This window comes from Camelina sativa, chromosome 18 (genome assembly GCF_000633955.1).
Source record: "Camelina sativa cultivar DH55 chromosome 18, Cs, whole genome shotgun sequence".
NCBI classification, from domain to species: Eukaryota; Viridiplantae; Streptophyta; class Magnoliopsida; order Brassicales; family Brassicaceae; genus Camelina; species Camelina sativa.
The window spans coordinates 14,626,644-14,651,562 of NC_025702.1; the positions used below are offsets into that span (position 1 = coordinate 14,626,644).

Genomic DNA, 24,919 nt, shown 5'->3' on the forward strand with positions numbered 1-24,919 from the left:
ACCGGTTTATTTAACATTCTAGATGGTTAAGAGGCTTCTGAAAGAAACTAACAAGAGCGGTAAAACTGCGGAAGTGTGTTAAAATATGAATGAAGAAAAGAAAAGAAAAGAAAAAAAAAGTGAAAAAAAAAAAAAAAACACAGCTAAGCAACAAGTAATCATTTTTTTTGGGGCGATAGTACCTAACAACAACACACAGTCTCTCTATAAATCCACCGACGTTATAGAGAGACAAGACAACAGCTTTTGGTTCTGACCTGACTCCGCCGCTTCTTCTTCATCTTCTTATCTCCCTATTTGCTCTTCTGATTCTTTGTCTTTAAAGATGATGATGATGTCGTCGCTTGGTGGTGGTGGAGGAGGAGGAAGTGGTGGTGGTGGAGTTGGTGGCGGCGGCGGAGGCAGGTTTATGAATTATTCTTCGTCTCTTTCGGTTCCTCCTTCTGCTCCTCACTCGCCTAATTACTCCGGTGGTCTCCGATCACAGTCTTCTGTCTTCGTTGAGCAGGAGAAGTAATTGAATCTCACTTTTTTTTTTTAATCTGTTTCTTTTGAGTTTTTGGGTTTCAAATTGTTTGGTGGTTTTATGATTAGCTGATGTATCTGATGAAGTTTGTTGATCTTTGTTTTGACTATTTTTGTTTTTTTTAGATCTTATTTAGTTTTTTTTTGATGAATCTGGATATTTCTCTGTTTTGTTTTCTTCTGATTCTATCTATTAGGATCTATGTTTCGATTCTGATGCATTTGATTGAATCTCAATATCTTGGATCATCTTCTTAGCTCATATTTGCATCAATCCGGTTCACTTTTTCTTTTAAGCATCAGTCTTCTTTGCGTTGTGAGATCTTGTAGCTCGTTGGTTGTGTTCGTTCTGTTATTGTTGGTTTGTGTTCTTGATTGACTAGATCCACTTCACTAAAAGAATGGATTTTTTGAATCTGGTTTGTACGGATTTAACGTTTTTTGTATTGGTTGAGTGGGATTGAGTGGGATCTGCTTGTAATTTTACTGTGTCTTTGAGGCTTTACTAATTTGTATACTATGCACATGTTTCTGTTTTGGCAGGTATCTTTCAGAGTTACTTGCGGAGCGTCATAAGCTTATTCCGTTCTTGCCTGTGCTTCCACACGCATATCGGCTACTAAACCAAGGTGAGCGTTGCTGTTTGTTGTTGTTTATCATCTGTATTTTTCTGCTCACATAATATAATATTCATTCCTTGCTTCAGAACTTTTACAGTTGATGAACACTAAAACGTTGCTGCTAAGAGAGACCTAATGAGTAGTAGCTAGCAGTTAGAATTAATATAACAAAGTGGTTGAATAACTCCCAAGTGTGTCTAATCTTACAATCCACAGAGAGACTAATGTTTGAGTACTAGAACACGAAATTACTAATTCTGTACTTCTTTTACTGACTTCTGTCATTTCATTTAACTAGAGTGAGAGCAAGAAACTATTCTTTGCTAACCCAATTAACTATGCTGTCTTGCTGACTCCATTTGTTGACTAATTCTAACTGGTGCGTCTTACTCTTGGAAATTGACATTTTTGAAACAGAAATTTTGCGTGTAACCACACTGTTGGAGAATGCCACAGTTTTAAGTCAGAGTGGGCTTGACCACCATAACCCTCTGGCTTCTGGAGGGATATTTCAGAACGCAAGAGCTGACCTGAACGGATGGGCATCACAGTTTCCATCAGAAGTATGACTACTAACCATTAACATAACTCTTTTTGTCTAATTCAATACTGCTGCAATAGAATCTTGCTTGACTTTAGTTATGCTGACATAACCATCTTTGACTGCTTTTAGTCGTAGTTTATCATGACAGGTAGCTTAAGCTAACACTGAATATTTGTATGTTCTTGCCTTAGATCAACACTAATTAAATAATCCATGATTCTCACGACCACGGTTGAAATGATGTTGTGATTGCTATAATTTTCTTGTATATATTATTAGGATATATCAGCTACAGGTTGCAATGCCTTGATACAGGGAGAGAAGTCTCAGTATTCTGTTGCAATGCGTCAATGCTTTAAAGTTGATTTTGATTCTAATTGTGTTGTTTGATCATTTGCAGAGATCTGTTCCATCGTCTCCAGGACCAAATTGGCTTCACTCACCAGATAGTTCATCCGGTCTCATTGCCAAGCGAACAATCAGGGTCGATATTCCAGTCGACAGTTACCCGAATGTAAGAGTTATCATCTTTACATCGAGATTATATGTGTATATATACTATCTGGTCGGAATATAACACTAAGTTTTCGATATGACAGTTCAACTTTGTTGGTCGTCTTCTTGGTCCTAGAGGAAACTCCCTCAAGCGAGTTGAAGCAAGTACTGATTGCCGTGTTCTTATAAGAGGAAGAGGCAGTATAAAAGATCCAATTAAGGTTATTATTATATAGTCTTAGAACTTCATTTTTATCTTCATTCCAATGTTTGTTAAAATGTATGAATAATTTTCTTCTTGTAGGAGGAAATGATGAGAGGCAAACCAGGATATGAGCATCTAAATGAACCACTTCATATCTTAGTCGAAGCAGAATTACCGATTGAAATAGTGGATGCACGTCTCATGCAAGCTCGTGAAATACTTGACGATCTTCTTACTCCTATGGTTTGTTTCATCTGCCCTTTCCTTTTCACACCTGAAACAATTTAAATGGACGGTCCTAATTACTTGGTTTGTGTTGTAGGAGGAAACTCATGATCTTTACAAGAAACAGCAGCTGCGAGAGCTAGCATTGCTCAATGGAACTCTTCGTGACGAAGGATCTCCAATGTCTGGTTCTGTTTCTCCTTACAATAGCCTCGGTATGAAGAGAGCCAAGACAAGAGAAGCGTAAGAAAATCAAATCAAAGATCTTTGTTGTGATCATAAAAGGAATATGAAATCGATGCAATTCCGACACAAAAAAGGCCATTCCCACTCTTGATGACACGGTACTCTCTCTTGTCCCTGGGGATAGAATTGTTGTATATATGAATTATGTGTGTTTGCCTGTCTATTTATCATTGTCCCGGAGAGAGATCAGATGACAAAATTTCAAGGAAATTACAAGAGCTGATGAGTCTCTGTCTCTCCGAGGCTTTGGGTTTGTTTTTGTTTTATGTTTTTTCTTGTTTGTTGGAAAGTTGGGTTCCAAGAGATTTCTTTTATAAGCTTTTATTTTATTTATTATTTTAGCATAAAGAAAACATGAAATCATGATGGTTTGTGTCTGGTAATTCGTAATGATAGTAATCATAATATGTTTTTGGATACCTAAACGTCAAAGTAAAGCTTGTTTGAAATATAATGTGTGGATTGTGTAAAGCAATGATAAGTAAAGCAATGTTTCTGGTAATTCTCAAGTATTTTTCACATGTTTATTACTGAAATCGACATCCTCTGTTACATGTCAACTCTGTTTTCATAATTGACAGGCTACTGGATTAGTCAGTTTAGTCGGCAGAGGCTTAATATATTGTTCAAGTAAATCGGTTAGACTGTCTACCAATAACCCATTCGGTTTACTGATGAACCGTTTAGTTCAACGGTCTGTACCTGGTCACAATGCCAAAAGAAACTGGGAGCTATGAGATCGTAAATACTAGATACAACAATTGATAATTGATAAATCTTCAAAACCTAGTTTCTTGTGATGCAAGGTAGCTTTCTTTGCCATTTATTGTTTACAATGTACGCCTAGTCAAAATTTGTTATGTACTGTACCCTTTTTAATAGAATGAAAAGAAAACATTTGAAATTTCTAATCCAATTTAGATGTTAACATCTCACATATGATAATTTAACCTTCACAAAACTCAAGTATATTAATATGCTGATACGCACATTAGACATACTAATATGTAAGTGTCGATTACAAAAAACTTAATTCTTGTTCATTTGAATAAGTAATGGAACTATACGTAGAACGTAGTACAAGAAAGAAATGGGTTTACTTGGCGAACTTTGTCTACTTCTTGGTTCACTTGACGTGGTCCGGGTGAGAAAAAAAAATGTCAAATCTTGTGATACTGTGAACATAGTCTTTCCCGTTAAGGTAATAGTAACATATCCAAATTAAATCTCTGCAATCCGAAAGATTCTAATTCTATTTTAGTATTTTACTTTCCTGTTTTATTCTTTTTCATTTTTTTAGTGGGGTTATTGGTTTGAGATTTGAATAAAATTTTAAAAATTTTAAATGTTACGTAAAATCTATCTATTGTTATTAGATCATTTTTTTGTTAAACTTTATTAAAGTTTAGTATTATTAGTTTGTGATTTGTAAAAAGTCATTTAAAATCTTAACAAATTTGGGTTATTAAATTTAGACTTTTATAAAGTCATTAAAATTTTTATGTTATTCAATTAAAACAAAAAAATCTAGAATTGTTAATGAATTCAATTGTTATGTTATTGGTTAATGATCTTAGATACTTTTTTATAAAATAAAGTCATGAAAAATATCATAAAAATACAGGAATTGTTTAGATTACTTTACCAAATTTTAGAAAACTAATCAACAAAACTATTTAGCAATCTTTACAAATCTTTTACTTATTCATTTTTAATGATTTTGTTGAACTTTTCAGATCTCTTTTACAAAGTAAAATCTAACGCTATTTCTGATTTTACCAATTTTCTGGGAAAGAGTAAAATTATACCAATTTTCCATAAAGAAAGTAAATTTATTGGGCCTTTTGAAGGCCCAATAACATAAGAATCTAGCTAAGGCTACGTGGCAAAGCTTCACCGCTCGAATGAGGGAATCTATTTAAGCCGTATCGATGCCCTTCATCATCATCATCATCCATCTTCAAAACAACCCCTTTGAGATTTCCGAAGATCACAATATCCAAAAACCCTAGATCAACCTAAAAAAACAAAAAGGTAGGTCAAATCAAAAATAATTACCTCTCGCAAAATCTCGAATTCGATTTGATTCATCATCATCATCGTCTCTCTTTAGGGTTTACCCAGAATCCTGATCTCACTGTTTGTTTACCTTAGCGTCGATCCATGTTATTTTTTTTGTTCTGTTCTTCGTGTTAATTTCTAGAATCTTCTGGTACCTTCTTATGAAGATTTAACCTTTTTTAGTCTGATCCGTAATTTTGCTTGATCCTGTTTCTGAAATTGTTTGATGATTTGTTTCTCTGTTTGATCTGAATCAGTACACCTCTGATCGGTTTGTTTAGTTTAAATTAGGATTGCATTATCCGTATGGTTTTGGAGAATTTTTCTGGTTTATTTCTTCACGCAGTGTATCATCATACTTGAACGAGTCTTTAATTGTTGATTTATCCTTTAAATAATGAAAAAACTTTTTCGTATAAAGTCTCTTCCTTTAGGATTAGCTTTGTTCTTGATGTGTAGTGCTTTTTGCATCTGTATACATGTAGAAGTTTGGTGATTTTTTTACTTAATCATCTGAGTTTTCTTTTTTTTTTTTTTTTAGCAGCAGCAAGGACTTTTCAATGGCTTCCAAAAGAATTAACAAGGAGCTTAGGGACTTGCAAAGGGATCCTCCTGTTTCATGCAGTGCCGGTGAGTATTTTAATCTGTGGTAGCTTTAACAACATAATCATTTTCAGGATAATGAATTGTATGAGTTGTTTTGATTTATATTGAATTGGTGATGTTATTAGGTCCTATGGGAGATGATATGTTCCACTGGCAAGCAACTATCATGGGTCCAACAGATAGCCCTTTCACCGGAGGTGTTTTCCTTGTTTCCATTCACTTCCCACCAGATTACCCCTTCAAGCCACCAAAGGTAACATCTTTTTATGTTTGTTTGTTTTGTTGGGGCTTGTTTTGAATAAGTTTATCATCCGCCCTTGTGCTTAGAGCAAGTGTTCAATCAAGTAATCGAGTGTTTTATGATGTAGGTGTCCTTCCGTACCAAGGTTTATCACCCAAATATCAACAGTAATGGAAGTATCTGTCTTGATATTCTGAAAGAACAGTGGAGCCCTGCACTTACCATATCCAAGGTGATCAATTTGTTTCACTTTCATACTTTTTTTGCATATCATTTAGTCTGTTTTCCGCAGCATCTTCTCATGCTCATGTCTTAGTTATGGTCATGTCTTTATGCATTCTATCTGGTGTGATTACCTGCTTTGACCAATCTGTCTTTCCATTGATTATATGAACAAACAATAACCCAATCCGTTGGGCTATTAGTTGTGTCCTGGCTGTGAATCTGTGACATAATGTGTGGATTTTCAGTATATATGAAATAGGGCCATTAGCGAGTTGCTTGAATATACTTTCTTTTAATTGCATGTAAGCCAAATAACTAAAGTTGGTCTGCATTTTCCACAGGTTCTTCTGTCAATCTGCTCACTGCTGACAGATCCAAACCCTGATGATCCTCTGGTTCCGGAAATCGCTCACATCTACAAGACAGACCGAGTCAAGTACGAGGCCACTGCCAGATCCTGGACCCAGAAGTATGCAATGGGATGATAACTAGCAATAAGACACACACCAGTACATTGCGCATTAAAAAAGTAGAAATAAGAGAGAGAAAAAAACTGAGTTTGGCTTTTTTTATATTATAATTTGGCTACTTTTTGCTTATTGGTTTATTATCGTTAAGCCGTGTGTTTGGTGTGTACATGAGCTTGATTATGCCTTATTTGAAAAATTGATATCTTGCAATGGTTTTTTAGCCAATAAATTGGCTATTATGATTAGTCCCTTGCTACTGTTATACGCACAAGTTTATGGATGACTAAAAAAAAGTGCGCATAGTACTGATAGTGAAATGAGATTGGACCAACACCTTTTGGTGATCTTAACAGGTCTTTACGGTGTAAGATTCCTATTGGCTCTCTCTCTCTCTCTCTCTAATTGTTTGTTCAACTAGAAAAGTCTAGAGACTTAGAGAGTAGAATAACAAATGAGTATGACTTGTTCCATTGGTACGGTTTTCTCTTCTTTTTCTACTTATTGAGAATTTGGAACAAGTTATTAAAATGGTTTATTATTTTAGTATTTATGAATTTAGCTACTTTATTCAGTCTTTTTCATATGTATATGACAACGATACATAAGGTATTCAAATTGTAAAAGAATTTGGTGTAAGGCCACCATGACAAGGAAGTTTAAAATTTGAATAGACAAAAGTTGGATTCGGTTTTAACTTTTTAAGTTTGGTAGATCAAATTAATAAGACTTTAAGAAATGCATGAGGCAAACAACAGTTAATGCGAAACACTGCACGAACGAATACACACACACACACACGCGATGCAAAGAAGAAAACGTGTGCAAGCCAATATTTTTTACCAAATTAATAACCAACAACGACTTCGAAGTACATTCATCTGAGCCTTTAAAACGACATCGGATTTATAAAATCATATAAAAAGCAAACAAAGATGTGGAAGGAGTTAAACTGCGAATGAGACATGTCGGCCATTTCGTGGTGTTAAGAAAAAAAACAGAGTCCTCCTCCTCCAAATACTTTTGTTTAAAAAAGGAAACCCCCAGATACAGAGAGAAACCAAGTGCAACAAAAATCCTCTGTTTTTTTTCTCAAAATTCAAAATCTCTTTGATCTCCTCGACAGATCTCTTCTTCTTTGTATATAGTAAGAGGTTTAACCGTCGTCATCTTTTTTTTTTATCTCTATCTCTCTCTACCCTTTTTTGGATATTGATATTATCTGTTACAGCTTCTGTTACTAATCTTAAAATCTCTCAGAAAAAGTAACTCTCTTTATTATAATCAACCTTGCGTAACACTTTAAGGACTCCCTTAGGGTTTTTGTCGATTCCTAATTTCTTTTACGACTTTCGTCTTGCAGCATTGCTTTTGACATTTTTGGAGCACTTTTAGGTCTCAAAGTTTTGATTTTTACTTGCGCTTTTTTTCTTTCCTTCAGACGAGATAATCTCATCCGTTGAGACGTTTTTGACTCATTCTCAAGAGATGTCAGGTAAATTTTTTAGGAGACCATCAGTGAAATGGTTGAAATTTAGATGTTTGTTGGTTGAAGTATATAGAATTTGTTGCAGGTTGTGAAGAAACAAGAGAGAAACTATCAGATTCTGAGTGTATAGAGGATGAACCAAGGCGTTCTAGAATTGGGAATTTGAGAAAGAAGGCTATTAGTTGTTCTAGTAAACTTACACATCCTTTGAAGAGGAAAGGCAAACGTAAAATCGATTACTTGATCCCTTTGATTGAAGATGTTAGGGATGAGGAAGAAGAGAAGATTGTTTCTCAATTGCGTCAAGAACTTCTCAAGAAAGATTTGTTGCCTCCAAGGCATGATGATTACTATATGTTGTTGAGGTAAAAGTCAAGATGCATTTGCTGGGCACTAAAGTTGTCTCTTTTCTTATAGAAATGAAAATTTTTAATGCTTTTTTCTATGTCCAGGTTTCTAAGAACAATGGAATTCAAAATTGAGAAGACTGTCACGGCATGGGAACAAATGCTTAAATGGAGGAAAGATTTTGGAACCGATCACATTATACAGGTAAGGGGTAGTATGGTGTTTCATCTATTGCTTTATCACTTTTTGAGTTACAGAAGCATCTTTGCTATGGACCTAACAACATTTTACAAATAGGACTTCAATTTTAAAGAGTTGGACAAAGTGACAAGGCACTATCCTCAAGGGTATCATGGAGTTGATAAAGATGGGAGACCTATTTATATAGAGAGACTTGGGAAAGCTCATCCTGGTAAGCTTATGGAGGTTACTACCATAGAGCGATACTTGAAGTACCATGTACAAGAATTTGAGAGGACCCTTCAAGAGAAGCTCCCTGCGTGTTCAGTTTCAGCAAAGCGACGAGTCACTACAACAACTACAATACTTGATGTTGAAGGCCTGGTGTGTTAAAACTCCTGTAGATGTTTTAAAGGAATCACTTGGCTTTTCTTGAGTTATAATATCTCTCTATTTGGTTGTTTAGGGTATGAAGAACTTTACTCCTACAGCTGCTAATCTCCTGGCCACCATTGCTAAAGTAGATTGCAATTATTACCCTGAGGTACCTAACTCTTTGAAGAATACACTTTTCTATATGACTCTATTCCAAGCATTGAAAGGGAGAAGATTTTGTCATATGACTCCAATGAGCTGAGTGGATATGGATGTTTCGGTTGCTCTAAAAGTTTTGTAATGATGGTCTCTGACTCTTGCAGACTTTGCACCGAATGTTCATTGTCAATGCAGGGATTGGATTCAGGAATATTCTTTGGCCTGCCGCACAGAAGCTTCTTGATCCGATGACTATTGCAAAGATACAAGTAATGATTAATTATCTCTCTTGAGTTTTAAGCATAAGCTCTCCTATTTGTTTTCAGAAACCACTCATTACTTGTATTACTCAGGTTTTGGAGTCAAGATCCTTGTCAAAGTTACTTGAAGTAATTGATTCCAGGTTAATTTGTTATACGTCTTCTATTAAGTTTTTGTTTTGTAGATAGCCTTATTCAAGTTTGGGTCACGGCATACTCACATTTATCGTTACTGCTTTTCTTTTCCCTTTGTACAGTCAACTTCCAGAATTCTTGGGAGGCTTATGCAAATGTCCTAACGAGGGAGGGTGCTTGAGGTCTAACAAAGGACCCTGGAATGATCCTGAAATAGTTGAGGCATGTCCCTTGTTTTTTTTTTTGTTTATAAGATTCAGGAATCCATAAGATGCTATGATAAGTTGAGCTAATATTAAGGGTGTCTCTTGTTTTACAGCTCGTACATCACATGGAAGTAAACCCTGTACCGCAAACTACTAAATCTCCTCTTCATATAAGAGATTATGATTCTACCACTTGCACGATCCAACCTATAGTGAGTTCAATACTTCGATAATTTGAGCGGGTTATTAAATTCCATACAAATGCACTGGTGTAACTTTATTTATTTATGATTTGTTTTTGACTAAGCCTCTCTCTCTTTGTGCAGGCTAGTACATCAGACGGTGATAAATTCATTACCACCGTGGAATCTATAGAACCGGCTCAAGGAGAACGGTCACAAAACCAGTTACTTAACACTAACAATGATAACTCTTCTTTTGCAAATTCATCAAGACGAGAAGGTGTTTTTTTTTGTTCTTCTTCATGCCTAGTTATAAAGTTTCGTTAACATGATCCTCTCTAGTGTACTCAAATGATCTTTCTCGCACACCAGGTGGTCAGATTTTACGGTTTGGTGCACTTAGAGAAAAAATCAACAGCGAGAACATTTTCTGCTTAGTGAAAATACTACTAGCCTTTTCACTGAAGCTATTTGCTATCTTTGCTTTCTTATTGCCTGGATACTGGCAAAGACAGAACAATAATGTAGTGGTCGTCCCAGCAGATTCATCCGTAAACAACCAAGTTCTTGAGTGTTTAGATCGTCTAAAGAAGATGGAGAAAGAGTTAACAGAGATTAGTAGAAAATCTGTAAAAATCCCAGAAGCGAATGAGAAGCTACTAACGGAATCACTAGAGAGGATCAGGTCTCTAGAACTCGATCTTGACAAAACTAAATCAGTATGTGAACCCTCTCGATCTTGATCTTGTAAGAAGCTTGTAAATGCTATATTATATTTACTAATACATCTTCTTTTTGTGTGTGTGTGTTTCAGGTATTACACTTAACATTAACAAAACAGGTTCAGATTGAGTCTCATTACCAAGAAGTAAGCCCACTCAGATTTATCTAATGATTATTGACTTTTTTTTTCTTTTCCTTAGTCCAATATATTTTGTGGGTTATATTCATAACTTTGAGACTGTGTGCTTAATGGTGACAGCGAAGAACACGATGCTGTTTCTGAAGCTTTTGGTATTTGCAAGGAGATACAAACTTCTATATGCTGACAGAGACCTTTGGGGTTTTGTATTTTTCGTCTTCTTTATATATTCCTTGTAAAAAAACACAAAATATATCTAAAATTTCGAGTGAGGAGGCGACTAATAATATCACACGTATATGTTTGAAAATCGGAAGTCTTTAATTTACCAATACAAAAGCTTACCTAAATCTTGAAATTAAATTTGGGTTTAAAAAAAAGTAGTGACTTGTTCATACTTTACGATCCATCCTCCTAATCAAGGTGATCACGTACAATTACAATCACTTAAATAACAATTATGCTAAAAATCTATTTTTGGTCATAGCAACTCTTTTTGTTTTTTTTTTGTTTTGGACAAAGATATAGAAAATTCTAGTAGTTATTTTTTGTAACTTGTATTCATTATGTTATGTGCAGCCAAAAAGAAAGTCACAAGTCGGTTTACTCTTAAACACGGACAATGGGACCGACGTACTATTTTTCCCTTGGAACTATCGTATCGTATCAGTTTCCCATCGATCTTTGACTTCTTACCAATTTTCATTCGGACTTATATCCTCCGCCTATTTCCCCCTGAATTCATACTTCTCTGCTTATTTCCCCATCTAATTGGGTTTACACGGTTTTGGGATTAAACCCGATAGAAACCCATGTTAAACCAGTATGAAACCAATTTATAACCAGGATAATATATCCAACCCAACCCGATTTCTTCTTCTTCTATTTTTCAAAGACTTAAACAACAATTATTTTTGTAAAATATAACAGGTATGCTATTACTAAATTATAATTATTTTCTATTGATTTGAGAAGATCAGTAATGAAAATCAAATCTCATCTTTAGTCCCCATTTTCATCTTTGTTTAATATTAAATAAAAAATGAAAAAAGAAGCTGAATCATATCATCATTTAAATTAGTGTAATGATAACGAGTTTGCGAACTGGTTATAGCGATGAGGAGACGAGTCGGTGGTGATGATAACGAGTTTGCGAACCAGATGGTGGTGAATGGTGATGATGAGATCCGATAAACTAGACGGTGGTGACAATTATGAAATCTGCTGGCGATGATGAGATCCGGTGACCGAGAGGTCCGAGACAGTGACGAAGATGACGAGATCTGGTGGTAATGATGAGGAGATGAGACGAAGAAGATGATACTGCATATGAGATGGTGGTGATGAAGAGATCCAGTGACGACGAAGGTTTGCTCAGTGGTGAAAAACAAGGCAACGGTTTGCTCGGTGGTGAGTTCTACATCGACTGATCGATGGTAAATACTTCAGTCGCCTTGTTTGGAACAATTACCCACAGTTCCTATCACTATTTCTTCAAGATTTGTCAATCTCAAACATGTAATTTTCAGTTCATAATTTAAATTGAAAATAAGTAGGATGTTCACTAGAAATTGTCTTTTTAGGGTTTAATTTTCTTTGTTCAAAACACAATTGATTAAATTATTGAGTTCATCAGATTTTTGGAATGAATGTTGGTAGGGAAAAGAAGCCAGAAGAAGAGAGCAAAGGGTTGTTCATTTCAAACATTAGGGATTTTTTTTATTTTTAGGTTAAGTTAGGTTTAGTTATGTAATCGGGTTGTAATCGAGTTGTAATCCTGTTTAATTTGGTTAATAAGGTTCGTTGTTGGTTAATCAAAACAGTAAACCGTTAAAACCAAGACGATGGGAAATTAGATGAGAAGTTTAAGTTAGATGAGGAAATAGGCGGAGAAATACGGATTCGTAGGAAAATAGGTGGAGTATATAAGTCCGAAAAAGAACTGGTAAGAAGTCAAAGACCGATGGGGAACTGGCAAGATACGATAGTTCCGAAAGAGAAATAGTACGTTGTCCCTTAAACACACTACTCAACCAACTCTCTCTACCATGGCTACTAGTCATCGCCCAATTATTTGCATAAGATTATATAAACATGGATAACAAATGACATAACAATTTGAAAATTTTGAAAAGAAAAAGGAAACATACTATGCAACAACGACAAAAATATACAACATAGAATTTAGTGATGTATATTAGTGCTTTGATCATCGGAATATAGAATTATTGAGAATGAAGAAGACTATTTAAGCGTCGCCGTTTCGGAGTTAAGAGGTTGAAGAAACAGACAGGCTCGCATGTTTCCGCGTTATTCTATCTAGGCTGTAATCCAAATTGTTAAAATAAAATATGTCATCGTCAGACTCATCTTATTTTATAGTATATACTTTATTTTTAATTTTACTCTCTCTCTCTCTCTCTCTCTCTCTCTCTCTCTCTCTATCTTCGTGTTCGTGGTTTGCCATAGTTCTTCTTCTTGAATCAGATCTCTTCGTGGTGACTTCTCTGTTAACCAAAAGAGAACCATGGAGCTCAACTTCCTCTCTAGAGCTATCTTCTTCTTCTTTCTTCTACTTTCTCTTTTTTCTTCTTTCTCATCTTCAACTGTCATCTCAGGTAAATAACACACCCACCTTTCTTGTTTCTTTCTAACTCTGTCCTAGCCTTCTCGATCAGACTTCTTTAATTTGGTTAGATTGGTCATCACCTTCAATTCTTTTTTTTGGTTTATTTATTGCAGATGGTGTCTTCCAATCCCAGAGTTCGTTTACCGGAAGAAACCTGCTTCAGACCAAGAAACGCAAGTTCTTCTTTATAATTCTCTATCTTCTTTCCCTCAACTTACTTTTTCCTTTTTACAATGATTCCAGCAATTGATTATTTTCTTTTTTTAGTATGTAGATCTTAGTTAGAGTTTCCAATTATAGACTTATTCCCCCCAATGTGTTCTATGCACATACACAGATCCCGATTAAAGATATAGATAGATATGTTCTTGATGTTCAATGTGTTTACTTTTGGTGTTGTGTCTTAATGGCAAGTCTTTGGGCATTTTAGAATGTTTGGTTTTCTTCTATGTGACATTTGGTTTCTCTTTTTTTTTTTATGGAACAGCATGTCCTGTGAACTTTGAGTTTATGAACTACAAGATCATAACCGACAAATGCAAAGGTCCCAAATTCCCACCAAAGGAATGTTGCGCTGCCTTCAAGGAGTTTTCTTGTCCTTACGCTGACGAGCTCAACGACCTTAGCTCAGATTGTGCTACCACTATGTTCAGTTACATCAATCTTTATGGTAAATACCCGCCTGGTCTTTTCGCTAACCAGTGTAAAGAAGGCAAAGAAGGTCTTGAATGCCCCGCTACGTCTCCCACTTCAGCTGATGATGCAAGCGCAGCCACCGCAGCTTCTTCTTCTTGTCTTTGGCTGACCCTTTCCGCGGCTTTCTTGGTTTCCGTTAAGCTGTTCTGAGGCTGAGAACATGCTTCTTGTAAACAACCTGAGGAAGAGAGTTTATGTATATCCACGATTTGTTTTGCTGTTTTACTGTCTCATTCTTTTGATTTTAGGGACTTCAAAAAATTCTTAATGATAACTTTATGGCTTTCGTGTGTATCATTGTCTCTTCTTATAACCAACGAAGTGAATACTGATGATTGGTATCTATATATATCAGCAAGAGGTCTTAATTACAATATGTATCTCTATGTATAAAGGTAAACAAAAGGTAAACAAGTAACTTAATTACCATGGTTTTCACTAAATTGTTTGCTATCTATGGCTTTTGCGTCCAATCAATCAAAGCATTGACACTATACATATACCGAATCATATAAAGACTTGCTCTGTCTCTCACTTGGTCTTCTTCCAATGGTAAGAAAGAAACAAACTGAGAGATTCACCACATGAGTCTTGACTTGCGACGGAACTGCTTCCTTGTGATACACCAAGGACCAGGAAATGTGCTTAACTGCGCACAGTAATAAGTAGAAAGGCAATTGCGTCAGGAATCACAAGACTGGACTTTGTTAAATTAATCTATGGAACAAGCTTCGGATAAATGTCCAGTATAAAATCGAGATACGTAAAGGAGTTATTAATGCATCTGTATTCTCACGCTATGCTTATTCACCAAATATGTCCAAAGTGTATATAATATCAAAGATAGGTTTCAGATAGGAGGACTTAAGAGATATCTACTGTGTCATTTACTAATAGGTTTGCAAATATGGATAGAAAATAATGACTTACATTGCTGATAAGCTTTGCCCCATGCCATGCTGTGTCCACGCCACAAGGAGGCGGGAGTACTCTGACTCCATTGCTTATAGATGGAGAAAGGTGATCATGCAGTTCTCTCTCTAGCCTTTCTGGATACAGCTCACAAAACAAAAAACCCCATAAGCACGTCAGACATGTATCTTTTAGATTGAGTTTCAAAGATCTTTTAATTCATATGCAAGAAGTACTGGTTATTTGATATATGCTTAAATTGATGCCATTGCAAAATATAAATGAAACAAAAGAAAGAGCTATATTTACCGAACCTGCAAGCCCTGGTAAACACGCACTTCCCCCAGTCAGTACTACAGTCTTGAACCAACTATCATCACCTGCAAGTCCCGCTGCATCACAGTGGTCCATACAGAGCGCCACTGCTTGGTGCAGACTCATCGCACGCCTGTTTTGGAAAGGCCAGAACCAATACCAATATAAATTACAAAATGGCCAAAATATGGAGAATATTCACAAGAAAGAAACCCAGACCCGAGCTGCATGAAGCTTTATAGTATTACAGTCGTGTAATTTTAAAATATATAAGAGTCATGATGAAAATAGTGGAACTTATAAACAAGTTGGTGCACTATAGTGTATGGTCAGATGATATCATTTTAGTTTCAGAACTAATCAGATCGAACCTCTTAAGAGTGAGGTCAAGGTTTAATGTGATTGTGATAAGTAATTCAGGTCTTACATTCCAGCAAGACGTGGTTGGAATAATATCTCCCCTGTTTGGAAACGCTCCTTTGACAAAGTAAACCATCCTTCACCTGAAACTTCGACTGAAGCTTGTGTGTCTCTTGAAAGTTCAGCTTTATAATCAAGAGCCACGTAACACAGTTTCTGCATTCGCATAACAAAAAGAAAAGTATTACATGAAGCGATTGAAAACAAAGAACTATAGTCAGTAACTTCGAATAGAACGTGCTATGAACTAAAGCTTCTTCATGAGTAGGCAGAAGCTATTTAGGATGGAAACCTACATAGTTATCTGCAATAGAGAGCAAATTGGTCTATGGTAATACCTCTTTAAGAGTACGAACAGTGTAGAGTGATTGAAAGGAAACGTTGTTCTCTTGCATCTTCTCCCTAAGGAATCCCGTAAGTTTCAATGCTCCAAAACCAATGACTTCTACACCTACCTGGCGCATCACCTTACCATTCAAAACTGCAGAACACCAGTAGAAGTAAATTGTTGTTACAGAAGTGAATGGTGCAGAAAGAATGAGAGAGATACATGATGATAATTTTCAGCAAGTTGTTATGTTCACATTTTCATCTTTAATCAACTTCGGTTCCACAAAAGAAATCACATCATGAGAGACTAAAGCTCCAAAGGCTACCATGTCACTAAACAAGATCTGAGACATTACAAAAAGAGTAGAAACGTAGAGAGAAAACAGCTTACTTGGAAGAACGGTGATGACTTGGAAACCTATGTTGACGACAATTCCAGATGTCCGCCCTGCTGCATATAGAGCTAACACAGCCTGAGAACAGAGCACAGAATATTTCATAATTTGCTTATGACTGTAATAGTAGCAAGGAATGCATAAAGCTTAATTATACTATCTGCAGTTAATGGTGAGATAATGCATCAAATACCCCAAAAAAAACAATTTTCCGCCAATACATACTATTACATGTACTGTGTGGCTAAAGAGATGGAAAATACATTTCCCGGAGAAAATGATTCCAATATTGGAGCAACAGTCATCATAAAGAACTAAAGAGTGAAAGAAAGACTCGCCTGATTAACTGCACAGACTGCAGGGACATTCATGTCAAACAAGACATTAAGGATAGCAGTCTTAAGTTGCCGCCTCGATGCCTTGGCCGATTCAGTATCTGAAAAATAAAAAATTAATAAATCCTTAAATGTTTAACACCACGAAAAATGTATAAATCCTGAAGATAAAACAAGTATTAGTGTAGCTAACCATCAAAATGGCAGAGGGGCAGTGAAACCACTATTGGCTGCATAGAGGACTTTACATGCATCCTGTAAAAAAAAATTAATCCTCATGAATTCGGGAAAGCAAAAGCCGTACATCAATTGCTAAAATCAGTAAGGAGAACAAAATGATGAAAAGCAAAAAAAAAACCTGGTGAAAATGGTAGCAAAGAACTGTTGAAGTCTAGCATATATAGGTGACTCGATGTTGCCAAATTCCTGACGATCAAACTAGTAAGAACTATCTTGTGTGTTGCAAGAGACAAGAATTCAAGCTTATTATCTTTTACTGTAATCAAAATCGTGAACCGCATTAGTACAACGATTGACTCACCAGAAAAGTAGCAGAACGTCCAGAAGGTGAATCAAACTTGCTCCAACCAAACTTGCAATATCCAGAACCACCTTCATAACGACACACATACAAAAAAAAGGAGAAATCTTTCAGCACAATTGAAAGACAAAAATTACAGAACTAGTCTACAACAGAAAACCCATACCATCAATAATAACAGAACCAGGAACTTGAGCCCTCTGACCATAAATGCGCATAAAAGACAACTCCCCTGATTGACTAGAAACCAATCTGCAAAAAACCATTAAACCTTTTGAATCATCTTACATTGTTTTAAACACTGATACCTATCTTGACCAAAGCAAAAAACCTCACCGGAGAGGATAACCATAGCGCAGACTAGTCTCAGCGAAGAAAATAGAGTCCCATGACTGTTGAGAAGACTGAAGATAAAACATCCAGAGACGATTACCAGAAGCTAAACATCTCCAGGCTTTGCAAGTTAAGCTCAACATCACAGCATCTCTCGGCTGAATCAACATCAGTATCTGAACTAGAATATCCATAGGAAGCTGATCAAACGCACCGAGAGACGACGACGACGACAACATAGTCAGAGGAGGAAGAGGAGGAACACGACTCGTTGATGTCGGAGTCACCATATCTTTACAACTATTCGATCGGTTCCACATCGATCCCCATACCTTCCTTAGAATCATGGTCAGATTTTTTTTTTTATATAATTTTTTTTTCGGGTTTTCTGGAAATCAGAAAACTTTCCCGAGGCAACGGATCAGGACTACATACTGTTTTGATTCATCCGAGAGGAGAGTTGTGACGTGGAGTTGTGTGGATAATGACACGTGTTTACTTGTACGGTGAGATGAAAAAAGGGACTCACCGACTCTCACTGATTAATGTCAAAGGCATCAGAACGATATATTTTTTTTTGTAGTCCTCGGCAAAAATACTTAACATATACTGTAGTTTATATATTACTCCTTTAAATGATGATGTTTAAATTTTTTTAGCAAAATTAAAAAACAATAAATGATATGTTATTATCAATTACTTTTATTTTATACTTCTTTTAGTACTTCTTTAATTGTACTTTCCTCACACTTGTATTGTAGTCAATTGGATGCATACATTTAATTATGTATTGTAAAATAAAAACATTAATTAGTTATTTGATTTTAAAACTAAAAATATATTAAATATATTAAAGAAAATCATCATTTTTGATACAAGAATTTTTTTTTAAAATATCATTTTTTCAGTCTGAGTATACTCAAACTTAAAAATAACTCTATTACCAAAACTATAACTACAAATATAAAGAAATTAAATATTCAATTTTTTTTAAATAATTACAAATATTTAGAAGTTTTTAAATATATTTTAATTAAAATATTTATAATAATCAAAACTATTTAGAAGTTTTAAATATATTTGTCAAAATTTATTCAAACCTAACCATTTTTATATTCTAAACTAAACCAAAATTATAAAGTAATCAAATACAATAGTTCTAAACCTTTCTACTCGAAATACCTAGAATCAAATACTCCTTCCGTTTCATAATATATGATGTTTTTGAGGTTTTCTTTGTTTCATAATATAAGATGTTTTCAACTTTTTAGTAATTTTTATATTATTTTTATATTTTTTTATTATTTATTTTATACAGTCTTATTTATGATTGGTTGAATTTTTTTAAAGTGGTTATTTCTTAATCTCGGTGCTTTCACTCCAAACATGTTATATTTTGAAACAAAGTAGATACCAAACCGCATATTCAAACTTTGTGAGCCAATTGTAAAATAAATTGAAATGGTCAGACGTATCTTTGGGAAAAATGTCTTATATCCCATGAGAACTATGATATCATAGACCCCAAACTTTGCCTTCATCCTAAATATCTTTCTATAAATACTTCTCAACCTATATATATCTGAACTCATAATTTTCATCTATTTCTCCATATATTTGGATTTTATCGATTTATATAATAAATCTGATAAAAACCGATCATACCAAACACAAAACCAAAATTAAAATCCGACCCAAGATAATACATCTACAACCCATGAAAAATCCCCAAATCCTCAAATCAAATCCCATAATTTTAAAATTTAAAAAAAAAAAACCCTTAAAACATAAATTTTTCAATTCGATCTATGAAGCCATGAGTAATGTTTGTCTTTCATCTTCTCCAAGTTTCGACGTTTGTTTTTTGTTTTTTTAACTCCCTCTGTGATCTCTGATCGTCACCTTTATATACACTAGAATCGAGTACCCAATTAACATATACATACATATAAAAAAAAATTATTCTCTTTTTAAATCTGATGCTCTCTTCAAATCCTTTGATGCCCACCACCTTTGATCGTCTTCTTTCTCTCAACTGGTCTCTCACTCTTTTTCTATCTCTCACTCTTTGGATGATTTGGTTAACTTCAAATTCAATGATACCACAGGTAACGCGTGGTTATTGGAGATTGGCTGTTAATATGCTGACGTGGATAATATTTGATACGAAAAAATGATTAAACTAACCTTTTATTTTTATTAATAAGATGGAGTGTGTGTGTGTATACAATAAAATTGGATCCTCCTCAGATCCGGTGATTACCTAATTCGCGTCAATTTCTCAACACAAGTTTTCGAGATTTGGTAAATCGATTTTTTTTCATTTTATTCTTCACATCTTATTTAATCCCTCTATTCTCTTTTTTTTTTTCTTTTCTTTTCTGGTGAAACCCCTCTTTTACTAATATTAGGGTTTTTTTGGGGTTGAGATGATGACGACGATCTTATCGAATTAATATCTCTTTTTTTTTCCCCTCCTGATTCAAAAACATAGGGTTTTTAGTGCATTAGATCGAATACTCTTTGATTTTTTTAGTTGCAATTTAATTGAAATTTTTTGCGTTGCAATTTTATTGATTCCTGGAGAATTGAATTTTGCGGGTAAGAGATTCATAAATACGATAATTATGTTAAATGTTTTTGCCACTATTGTTCTGTTTATGTTTTTATTGATTTGTGAATTTTTTGATTATTCCTAAATTTATGAATTTTGCATCATCTTATTATTATTATTAGTCTCAAGATTATTAATTTTGTATTGGTTTGTGAATTGTTACTATAATATTACAGGTTGGTTTTTGAGAAAGTGGGAATTGGATTTTGGCTTTGTTTCAATTTGGGAGGAGGTCTAAGAGAAGATATGGCTGACTTTGGTTTGTTCTGTTTTCCCTTCTGTGTGATTTGAGTATTCATTTTTCCTAAAATTTGGTCTCTGATTACAATATATATGGTGATGAACTTTGAAGATGAATATATGGCTGATGAGTATGACATGGATGATCTTGAGGATGATATGAATGCCGAGTTTGACGGTAGGGATATCGATGCTTCTGATTCCGAAGTTGAAGATTTAGACCAAGACCAATTGGTTTGTCTTTCTTCTTTTTACTCTGTTTTCTCCATTACTATATGTCTTAAACTCCCAATTTACTGAAACTTGTGTACATGGAATCATTATTACTTCAGAACAAGTCTGCAGCGGATACTTCTGCTGCTCAAGCAAGGAATGGGAAAGATATTCAGGGTATACCCTGGGATAGACTTAGCGTTACTAGAAAAGAGTATAGGAAAACTAGGCTAGAACAGTACAAAAACTATGAAAATATCCCCAACTCGGGTGAGGAATCTGCTAAGGTGAATCACATTTTCATGCTTCTTTTTTAAGGTTGTTTATTTGGAGATGTACCTATGTTTGACCGTTTTCTCACTCTAGTCTTGCTTATTGGAATCAGAAATGCATGAATACTGAGAAAGGCAGCTCTTTCTATGAGTTCAGGAGGAATTCTAGATCAGTGAGATCAACCATTCTCCATTTTCAGGTTTGTCTACTTAAACCCGTCTCTGTTATGCCAACAGTTTGGTCCTTTGTTCAGATCATGTAAATGTAACTTGGTAGCTTCTTTTTTTCATCGTCAGATGAGTGAAATTCAAATGTAGACGTTTATCTATGCTAGTATTGTTGACGGAATCATAGTTAGACTAATTATTTTCCCATCTTTGTTGCAGTTGAGGAATTTGGTCTGGGCTACCTCAAAACATGATGTTTATCTATTGTCCAACTACTCCATCAGCCACTGGTCTTCTTTGACAGGTTCCAGGAATGAAATACTTAATGTTAAAGGTCATGTAGCTCCATCTGAGGTTCGTTTCTTAAACATTATCCAAACCATCTTCTTAATTTGAGTGGGACTCCTTTTCGGCTCTGTTGGGTTATCTAAAGCCGATATTTCATATGTTTTCAGAAACATCCCGAGAGTTTGTTGGAAGGATTTACGGAGACTCAAATTAGCACTCTTGCAGTCAAAGAAAGACTGCTAGTTGCTGGTGGATTTCAGGGAGAACTCATTTGCAAGGTTAGTTCAACGACTTTGAATAGATAATAAGGATAGTAGCAAACTTCGGTGTTTCCACCAACTGCTTAGAAGCCTCTTTCCGTTGATTTAAAATGCCAAACGAGTTGCTTATTCATCATGTTACAATTCTGTGAATTTTTTTTTGTTTCCCATACAAACAGCATCTTGATAGACCTGGTGTGAGCTTCTGTTCACGTACAACTTATACCGAAAACGCTATCACCAATGCAGTAGATATATACAGAAACTCAAGGTACCTCTTTGCCTTTCAAATTACTTTGGTGGTTTTGTACTTCCAAGTCTTAGGCTTTAAGACAAACAGTAACTGAAACTAGTAATATGGTTTTATTAGTGGCGCACTTCATTTCATGGCCTCAAATAATGACTGCGGAGTCAGAGACTTTGATATGGAGAGATATCAGCTTGTCCAACTCGTCCGTTTTCTATGGCCTGTCAATGTAAGCTCACCTAATTTCTCATTCTTCTGCTTTTCTGCAGATAAATCAAACTGAATCTTACAAATTTATTTAATTGGAATTTTTTACAGCATAGCTCCCTAAGTCCTGATGGAAAACTAGTAGCAGTAGTTGGAGATGATCCAGATGGTCTACTGGTGGACTCAAGCAACGGACAGGTACTTAACATTCTTCTTCCAGGAACTATCTAATTTACTGCGGTTAGGTCTTTTGGAACCTTACGGTTTTGAGTTTTGTTGCAGACGATCGGGACGCTAAAAGGTCACTTAGACTATTCGTTTGCATCAGCTTGGCATCCAAACGGTGTAACATTTGCCACAGGAAACCAAGACAAGACCTGTCGTATTTGGGACACAAGGAAGCTCTCGGAATCAGTCGCTGTCCTAAAAGGTAACCTCGGAGCCGTACGGTCCATTAGGTTCACATCTGATGGACGGTACGTTGCAATGGCGGAGCCAGCAGATTTTGTCCATATCTATGACACAAAAACAGGTTACAAAAAGGAGCAAGAAATTGATTTCTTTGGAGAGATATCTGGGATTTCGTTTAGTCCAGATACTGAATCTCTCTACATCGGTGTTTGGGACCGGACTTATGGAAGTCTCTTGGAGTATGGTCGAACCAGAGACTACACTTATCTCGATTCATTACTTTGATGGAAAATCAAATTTAAGCCTTTTTTTATATAAAAAATAACTTACATAAAAGTAATCTATTATATGCCTACTTGGTTAGGTTTCATAATCATACCGACAAAGAGAAAAAAAGAGAGAAACCATCAGAAGCTGTTCATTTGTGTAATTTGATTTGTTGTGCTTTTAAAATGTACATTTTTCACGGACTTGGAAATTGTCTTTGGGATTCATAAGTCAAAAAACTCAATCCCTTCAAAGATCTTTTAGATTTGGCTAGAAGATTTTTAACCAACAAATTAAGAAACAGTCTTCCTAGGGTTGGATCATACAACTTGGACGTATCAAGAAAAAACTAATTTGGCTTGGTTTTGATTTTTACCTACTCGTCAACAAAGGCCTCATCATACAAAACTGGGTAATCATGAAGTCTTATTTAACTGAGTGAAAATTAAATCTCGGAAGGGTGAGTACGATCAAGAGACTAGAGATCCCGAAGACCCGAACAATGATTTGTATAATAGATGAACATAAGAAAGATGTTGTCTCTTACAGAAAATCACGACACCTGCTTTGCTTTAGTGTGGTGACATGCATATATGTGGTTATGTAGATGAATTAGCTCATGCGGTCTTTCGATCTGATGACTTCGATCTTTAGGCCTTGCTCGTTCATCAGATCAGATCATTCTAGTATTAGTTGGTACGTAACGTAGGGTTTTAGGGAAACTACTGTAGTGTTGTCTTGGCGGGTGCGACATGATACTCTTGGTGTACTCCTTTGTTTCTTGATCGATGTCATGTCACTCTGCCTGAGAATGCATGCTCCGTGTAGTTGAGATGAACATACATTTTCATACAAATGCATTTAGTGCTTGGTCGACTTCGTGTGGTTAAATTTTGAGGTACGCACCAAAATTCACCAAAATACTTACAATGGACTTTACTTACATACAAGTCGATGCTTGAAAATTCACCTTAAGAATAATGTTATGTTGTTAAGGTTAACGTATGTAAAAGTTCTAGAAAATAGAATCTAAGAAGTAAGAAGTTATATACTAGCCATAAAAAAGGTTACATGAACATTGATTTTTTCGTATAAAACAATTTTATGACGAAAAACAAAACAAAAATTTGAGGCGGTGAATGAGAGATGCACAAATGTAGGAGTTGAAAGTTAAGTGATCCATTTCCTTTCTAGTTTCTAACTAGAAATACCAAAGTCTATATATAATATCTAAAAATTATATATAGATCCATTTGCTCACAGACAACACATTGGGGAAATCTGCTCTGTTTCTGGTCCGCTACACCTTTCAAGCTTCCATGCATTCTATTTGGAGGGAAAGAAACAACCGTCGACATGGAGAACCGGTTGTATCACCAGCTCTCCTCGTCAAAAGACTGGATAGGCAAATTCGGGATCGCCTCCTCTCCCTTCAAGACGACAACAGAGTAGTTGGATGCATGGAACTATGGCTAGCAACACGTTGAGTCAGGCTTTTTTACTCAATTAGTCTCTCAAATGTAAAGTCAGACATACTATCAAACATTTAACTCTAGGCTGCACTTGATGTAAAACAGTTTTTTCAAATAAATTTTACATTTTATTCAAAAAAAAAAATATATATCTAAAAATATTTCATATTTTATTATGAAAATATAGACTTGATATTTTGTTTATACTTAAGAAGACTTGATTTAGTGTAGAGCATTCATGAAACTATATCATACTATATGTATCTAGCTCGCAGTTGTATACTTTTACATGTGTTTGTTATACTACTTTTGTTTTATTAAAAATATCAAAGAAGAGATGGAAAGTAGTATAAAATAAGGTATATAATATAAATTGTTTGAATAGGTTAATAAAGGTAAAAGATAAAAGAAAAGAACATAAGATAAAATGATTAAGAAATTAGAAAATAAATATGAAATATGATCTTCATGGGAAATATATATATTTTTACTAGACCATTTATGATTTAGTTGGATTGTTCTGTTTTTTTACTTTTTTTTCTTGGACAGGTTAGATTTGTTCTGTTTATGAAGAAGTTCAATGGAGTAAAAAATATTTTCTTACTAGTATATATTCTACATATATAAATATTAAGATATACAAAAAATATGTGTCAATAGAAATATTGTACACTGTGTACGCCTTCCCATCTTGCACC

General features: G+C 35.0%; 6 protein-coding genes across 8 annotated transcripts; 5 read left to right on the forward strand and 1 right to left on the reverse strand.

Moving 5' to 3' along the window:
* LOC104761671 (KH domain-containing protein At5g56140-like) lies at positions 197-3,311 on the forward strand. The gene is made up of 7 exons (XM_010484779.2): positions 197-513; positions 1,069-1,154; positions 1,563-1,708; positions 2,090-2,203; positions 2,289-2,405; positions 2,489-2,632; positions 2,712-3,311. Exons 1-7 carry the CDS (start codon positions 326-328, stop codon positions 2,859-2,861), a joined length of 945 nt encoding a protein of 314 aa, XP_010483081.1. The 5' UTR covers positions 197-325; the 3' UTR covers positions 2,862-3,311.
* Positions 4,789-6,673, forward strand: LOC104726163 (ubiquitin-conjugating enzyme E2 30). 2 transcript variants are annotated; one of them, XM_010484780.2, is made up of 5 exons: positions 4,789-4,894; positions 5,466-5,551; positions 5,653-5,780; positions 5,896-6,000; positions 6,335-6,673. In XM_010484780.2, exons 2-5 carry the CDS (start codon positions 5,482-5,484, stop codon positions 6,476-6,478), a joined length of 447 nt encoding a protein of 148 aa, XP_010483082.1. In that variant the 5' UTR covers positions 4,789-4,894; positions 5,466-5,481; the 3' UTR covers positions 6,479-6,673. The 2 variants fall into 2 exon arrangements, with proteins under 2 accessions (XP_010483082.1, XP_010483083.1); XM_010484781.2 differs by having other exon boundaries at positions 4,796-4,894; positions 5,463-5,551.
* On the forward strand, positions 7,434-10,926 carry LOC104761673 (phosphatidylinositol/phosphatidylcholine transfer protein SFH14-like). Its single transcript, XM_019240348.1, has 13 exons — positions 7,434-7,955; positions 8,023-8,314; positions 8,402-8,501; positions 8,595-8,861; positions 8,944-9,021; positions 9,176-9,280; positions 9,365-9,414; positions 9,529-9,628; positions 9,726-9,824; positions 9,939-10,074; positions 10,167-10,513; positions 10,609-10,662; positions 10,777-10,926. Exons 1-13 carry the CDS (start codon positions 7,949-7,951, stop codon positions 10,798-10,800), a joined length of 1,659 nt encoding a protein of 552 aa, XP_019095893.1. The 5' UTR covers positions 7,434-7,948; the 3' UTR covers positions 10,801-10,926.
* LOC104761674 (GPI-anchored protein LORELEI) lies at positions 13,062-14,277 on the forward strand. The gene is made up of 3 exons (XM_010484783.2): positions 13,062-13,274; positions 13,399-13,458; positions 13,773-14,277. Exons 1-3 carry the CDS (start codon positions 13,184-13,186, stop codon positions 14,129-14,131), a joined length of 510 nt encoding a protein of 169 aa, XP_010483085.1. The 5' UTR covers positions 13,062-13,183; the 3' UTR covers positions 14,132-14,277.
* LOC104761675 (actin-related protein 8) lies at positions 14,308-17,975 on the reverse strand. The gene is made up of 12 exons (XM_010484784.2): positions 17,566-17,975; positions 17,396-17,481; positions 17,230-17,300; positions 17,047-17,114; positions 16,882-16,943; positions 16,692-16,789; positions 16,350-16,431; positions 15,967-16,109; positions 15,636-15,784; positions 15,208-15,341; positions 14,912-15,030; positions 14,308-14,630 (listed from the first exon to the last, which is right to left on the reverse strand). Exons 1-12 carry the CDS (start codon positions 17,907-17,909, stop codon positions 14,559-14,561), a joined length of 1,428 nt encoding a protein of 475 aa, XP_010483086.1. The 5' UTR covers positions 17,910-17,975; the 3' UTR covers positions 14,308-14,558.
* LOC104761676 (uncharacterized WD repeat-containing protein C2A9.03-like) lies at positions 19,402-22,952 on the forward strand. 2 transcript variants are annotated; one of them, XM_010484786.2, is made up of 12 exons: positions 19,402-19,670; positions 19,770-19,866; positions 20,353-20,435; positions 20,529-20,650; positions 20,749-20,916; positions 21,015-21,101; positions 21,289-21,423; positions 21,525-21,635; positions 21,797-21,888; positions 21,988-22,093; positions 22,183-22,269; positions 22,354-22,952. In XM_010484786.2, exons 3-12 carry the CDS (start codon positions 20,423-20,425, stop codon positions 22,765-22,767), a joined length of 1,335 nt encoding a protein of 444 aa, XP_010483088.1. In that variant the 5' UTR covers positions 19,402-19,670; positions 19,770-19,866; positions 20,353-20,422; the 3' UTR covers positions 22,768-22,952. The 2 variants fall into 2 exon arrangements, with proteins under 2 accessions (XP_010483088.1, XP_010483089.1); XM_010484787.2 differs by lacking the exons at positions 19,402-19,670; positions 19,770-19,866 and adding an exon at positions 19,902-20,163.

Excerpts from the sequence above, each read along its gene's own strand:
- LOC104761671 (XM_010484779.2), top strand. The coding sequence starts at position 326 with ATGATGATGATGTCGTCGCTTGGTGGTGGTGGAGGAGGAGGAAGTGGT. Across the intron at positions 1,155-1,562 it reads ATATCGGCTACTAAACCAAG|AAATTTTGCGTGTAACCACA; the intron begins GTGAGCGTTGCT and ends TTTTTGAAACAG. Across the intron at positions 1,709-2,089 it reads CATCACAGTTTCCATCAGAA|AGATCTGTTCCATCGTCTCC; the intron begins GTATGACTACTA and ends GATCATTTGCAG.
- LOC104726163 (XM_010484780.2), top strand. The coding sequence starts at position 5,482 with ATGGCTTCCAAAAGAATTAACAAGGAGCTTAGGGACTTGCAAAGGGAT. Across the intron at positions 5,781-5,895 it reads ACCCCTTCAAGCCACCAAAG|GTGTCCTTCCGTACCAAGGT; the intron begins GTAACATCTTTT and ends TTTATGATGTAG. Across the intron at positions 6,001-6,334 it reads CTGCACTTACCATATCCAAG|GTTCTTCTGTCAATCTGCTC; the intron begins GTGATCAATTTG and ends CATTTTCCACAG.
- LOC104761673 (XM_019240348.1), top strand. Across the intron at positions 9,022-9,175 it reads ATTGCAATTATTACCCTGAG|ACTTTGCACCGAATGTTCAT; the intron begins GTACCTAACTCT and ends TGACTCTTGCAG. Across the intron at positions 9,825-9,938 it reads CTTGCACGATCCAACCTATA|GCTAGTACATCAGACGGTGA; the intron begins GTGAGTTCAATA and ends CTCTTTGTGCAG.
- LOC104761674 (XM_010484783.2), top strand. The coding sequence starts at position 13,184 with ATGGAGCTCAACTTCCTCTCTAGAGCTATCTTCTTCTTCTTTCTTCTA. Across the intron at positions 13,275-13,398 it reads ATCTTCAACTGTCATCTCAG|ATGGTGTCTTCCAATCCCAG; the intron begins GTAAATAACACA and ends TATTTATTGCAG. Across the intron at positions 13,459-13,772 it reads CCTGCTTCAGACCAAGAAAC|CATGTCCTGTGAACTTTGAG; the intron begins GCAAGTTCTTCT and ends TTTATGGAACAG.
- LOC104761675 (XM_010484784.2), bottom strand. The coding sequence starts at position 17,909 with ATGATTCTAAGGAAGGTATGGGGATCGATGTGGAACCGATCGAATAGT. Across the intron at positions 17,301-17,395 it reads TGGTTCTGTTATTATTGATG|GTGGTTCTGGATATTGCAAG; the intron begins GTATGGGTTTTC and ends GTCGTTATGAAG. Across the intron at positions 14,631-14,911 it reads GGGCAAAGCTTATCAGCAAT|TTAAGCACATTTCCTGGTCC; the intron begins GTAAGTCATTAT and ends TACTGTGCGCAG.
- LOC104761676 (XM_010484786.2), top strand. Across the intron at positions 20,917-21,014 it reads CGGGTGAGGAATCTGCTAAG|AAATGCATGAATACTGAGAA; the intron begins GTGAATCACATT and ends TATTGGAATCAG. Across the intron at positions 22,094-22,182 it reads GTTTTCTATGGCCTGTCAAT|CATAGCTCCCTAAGTCCTGA; the intron begins GTAAGCTCACCT and ends AATTTTTTACAG.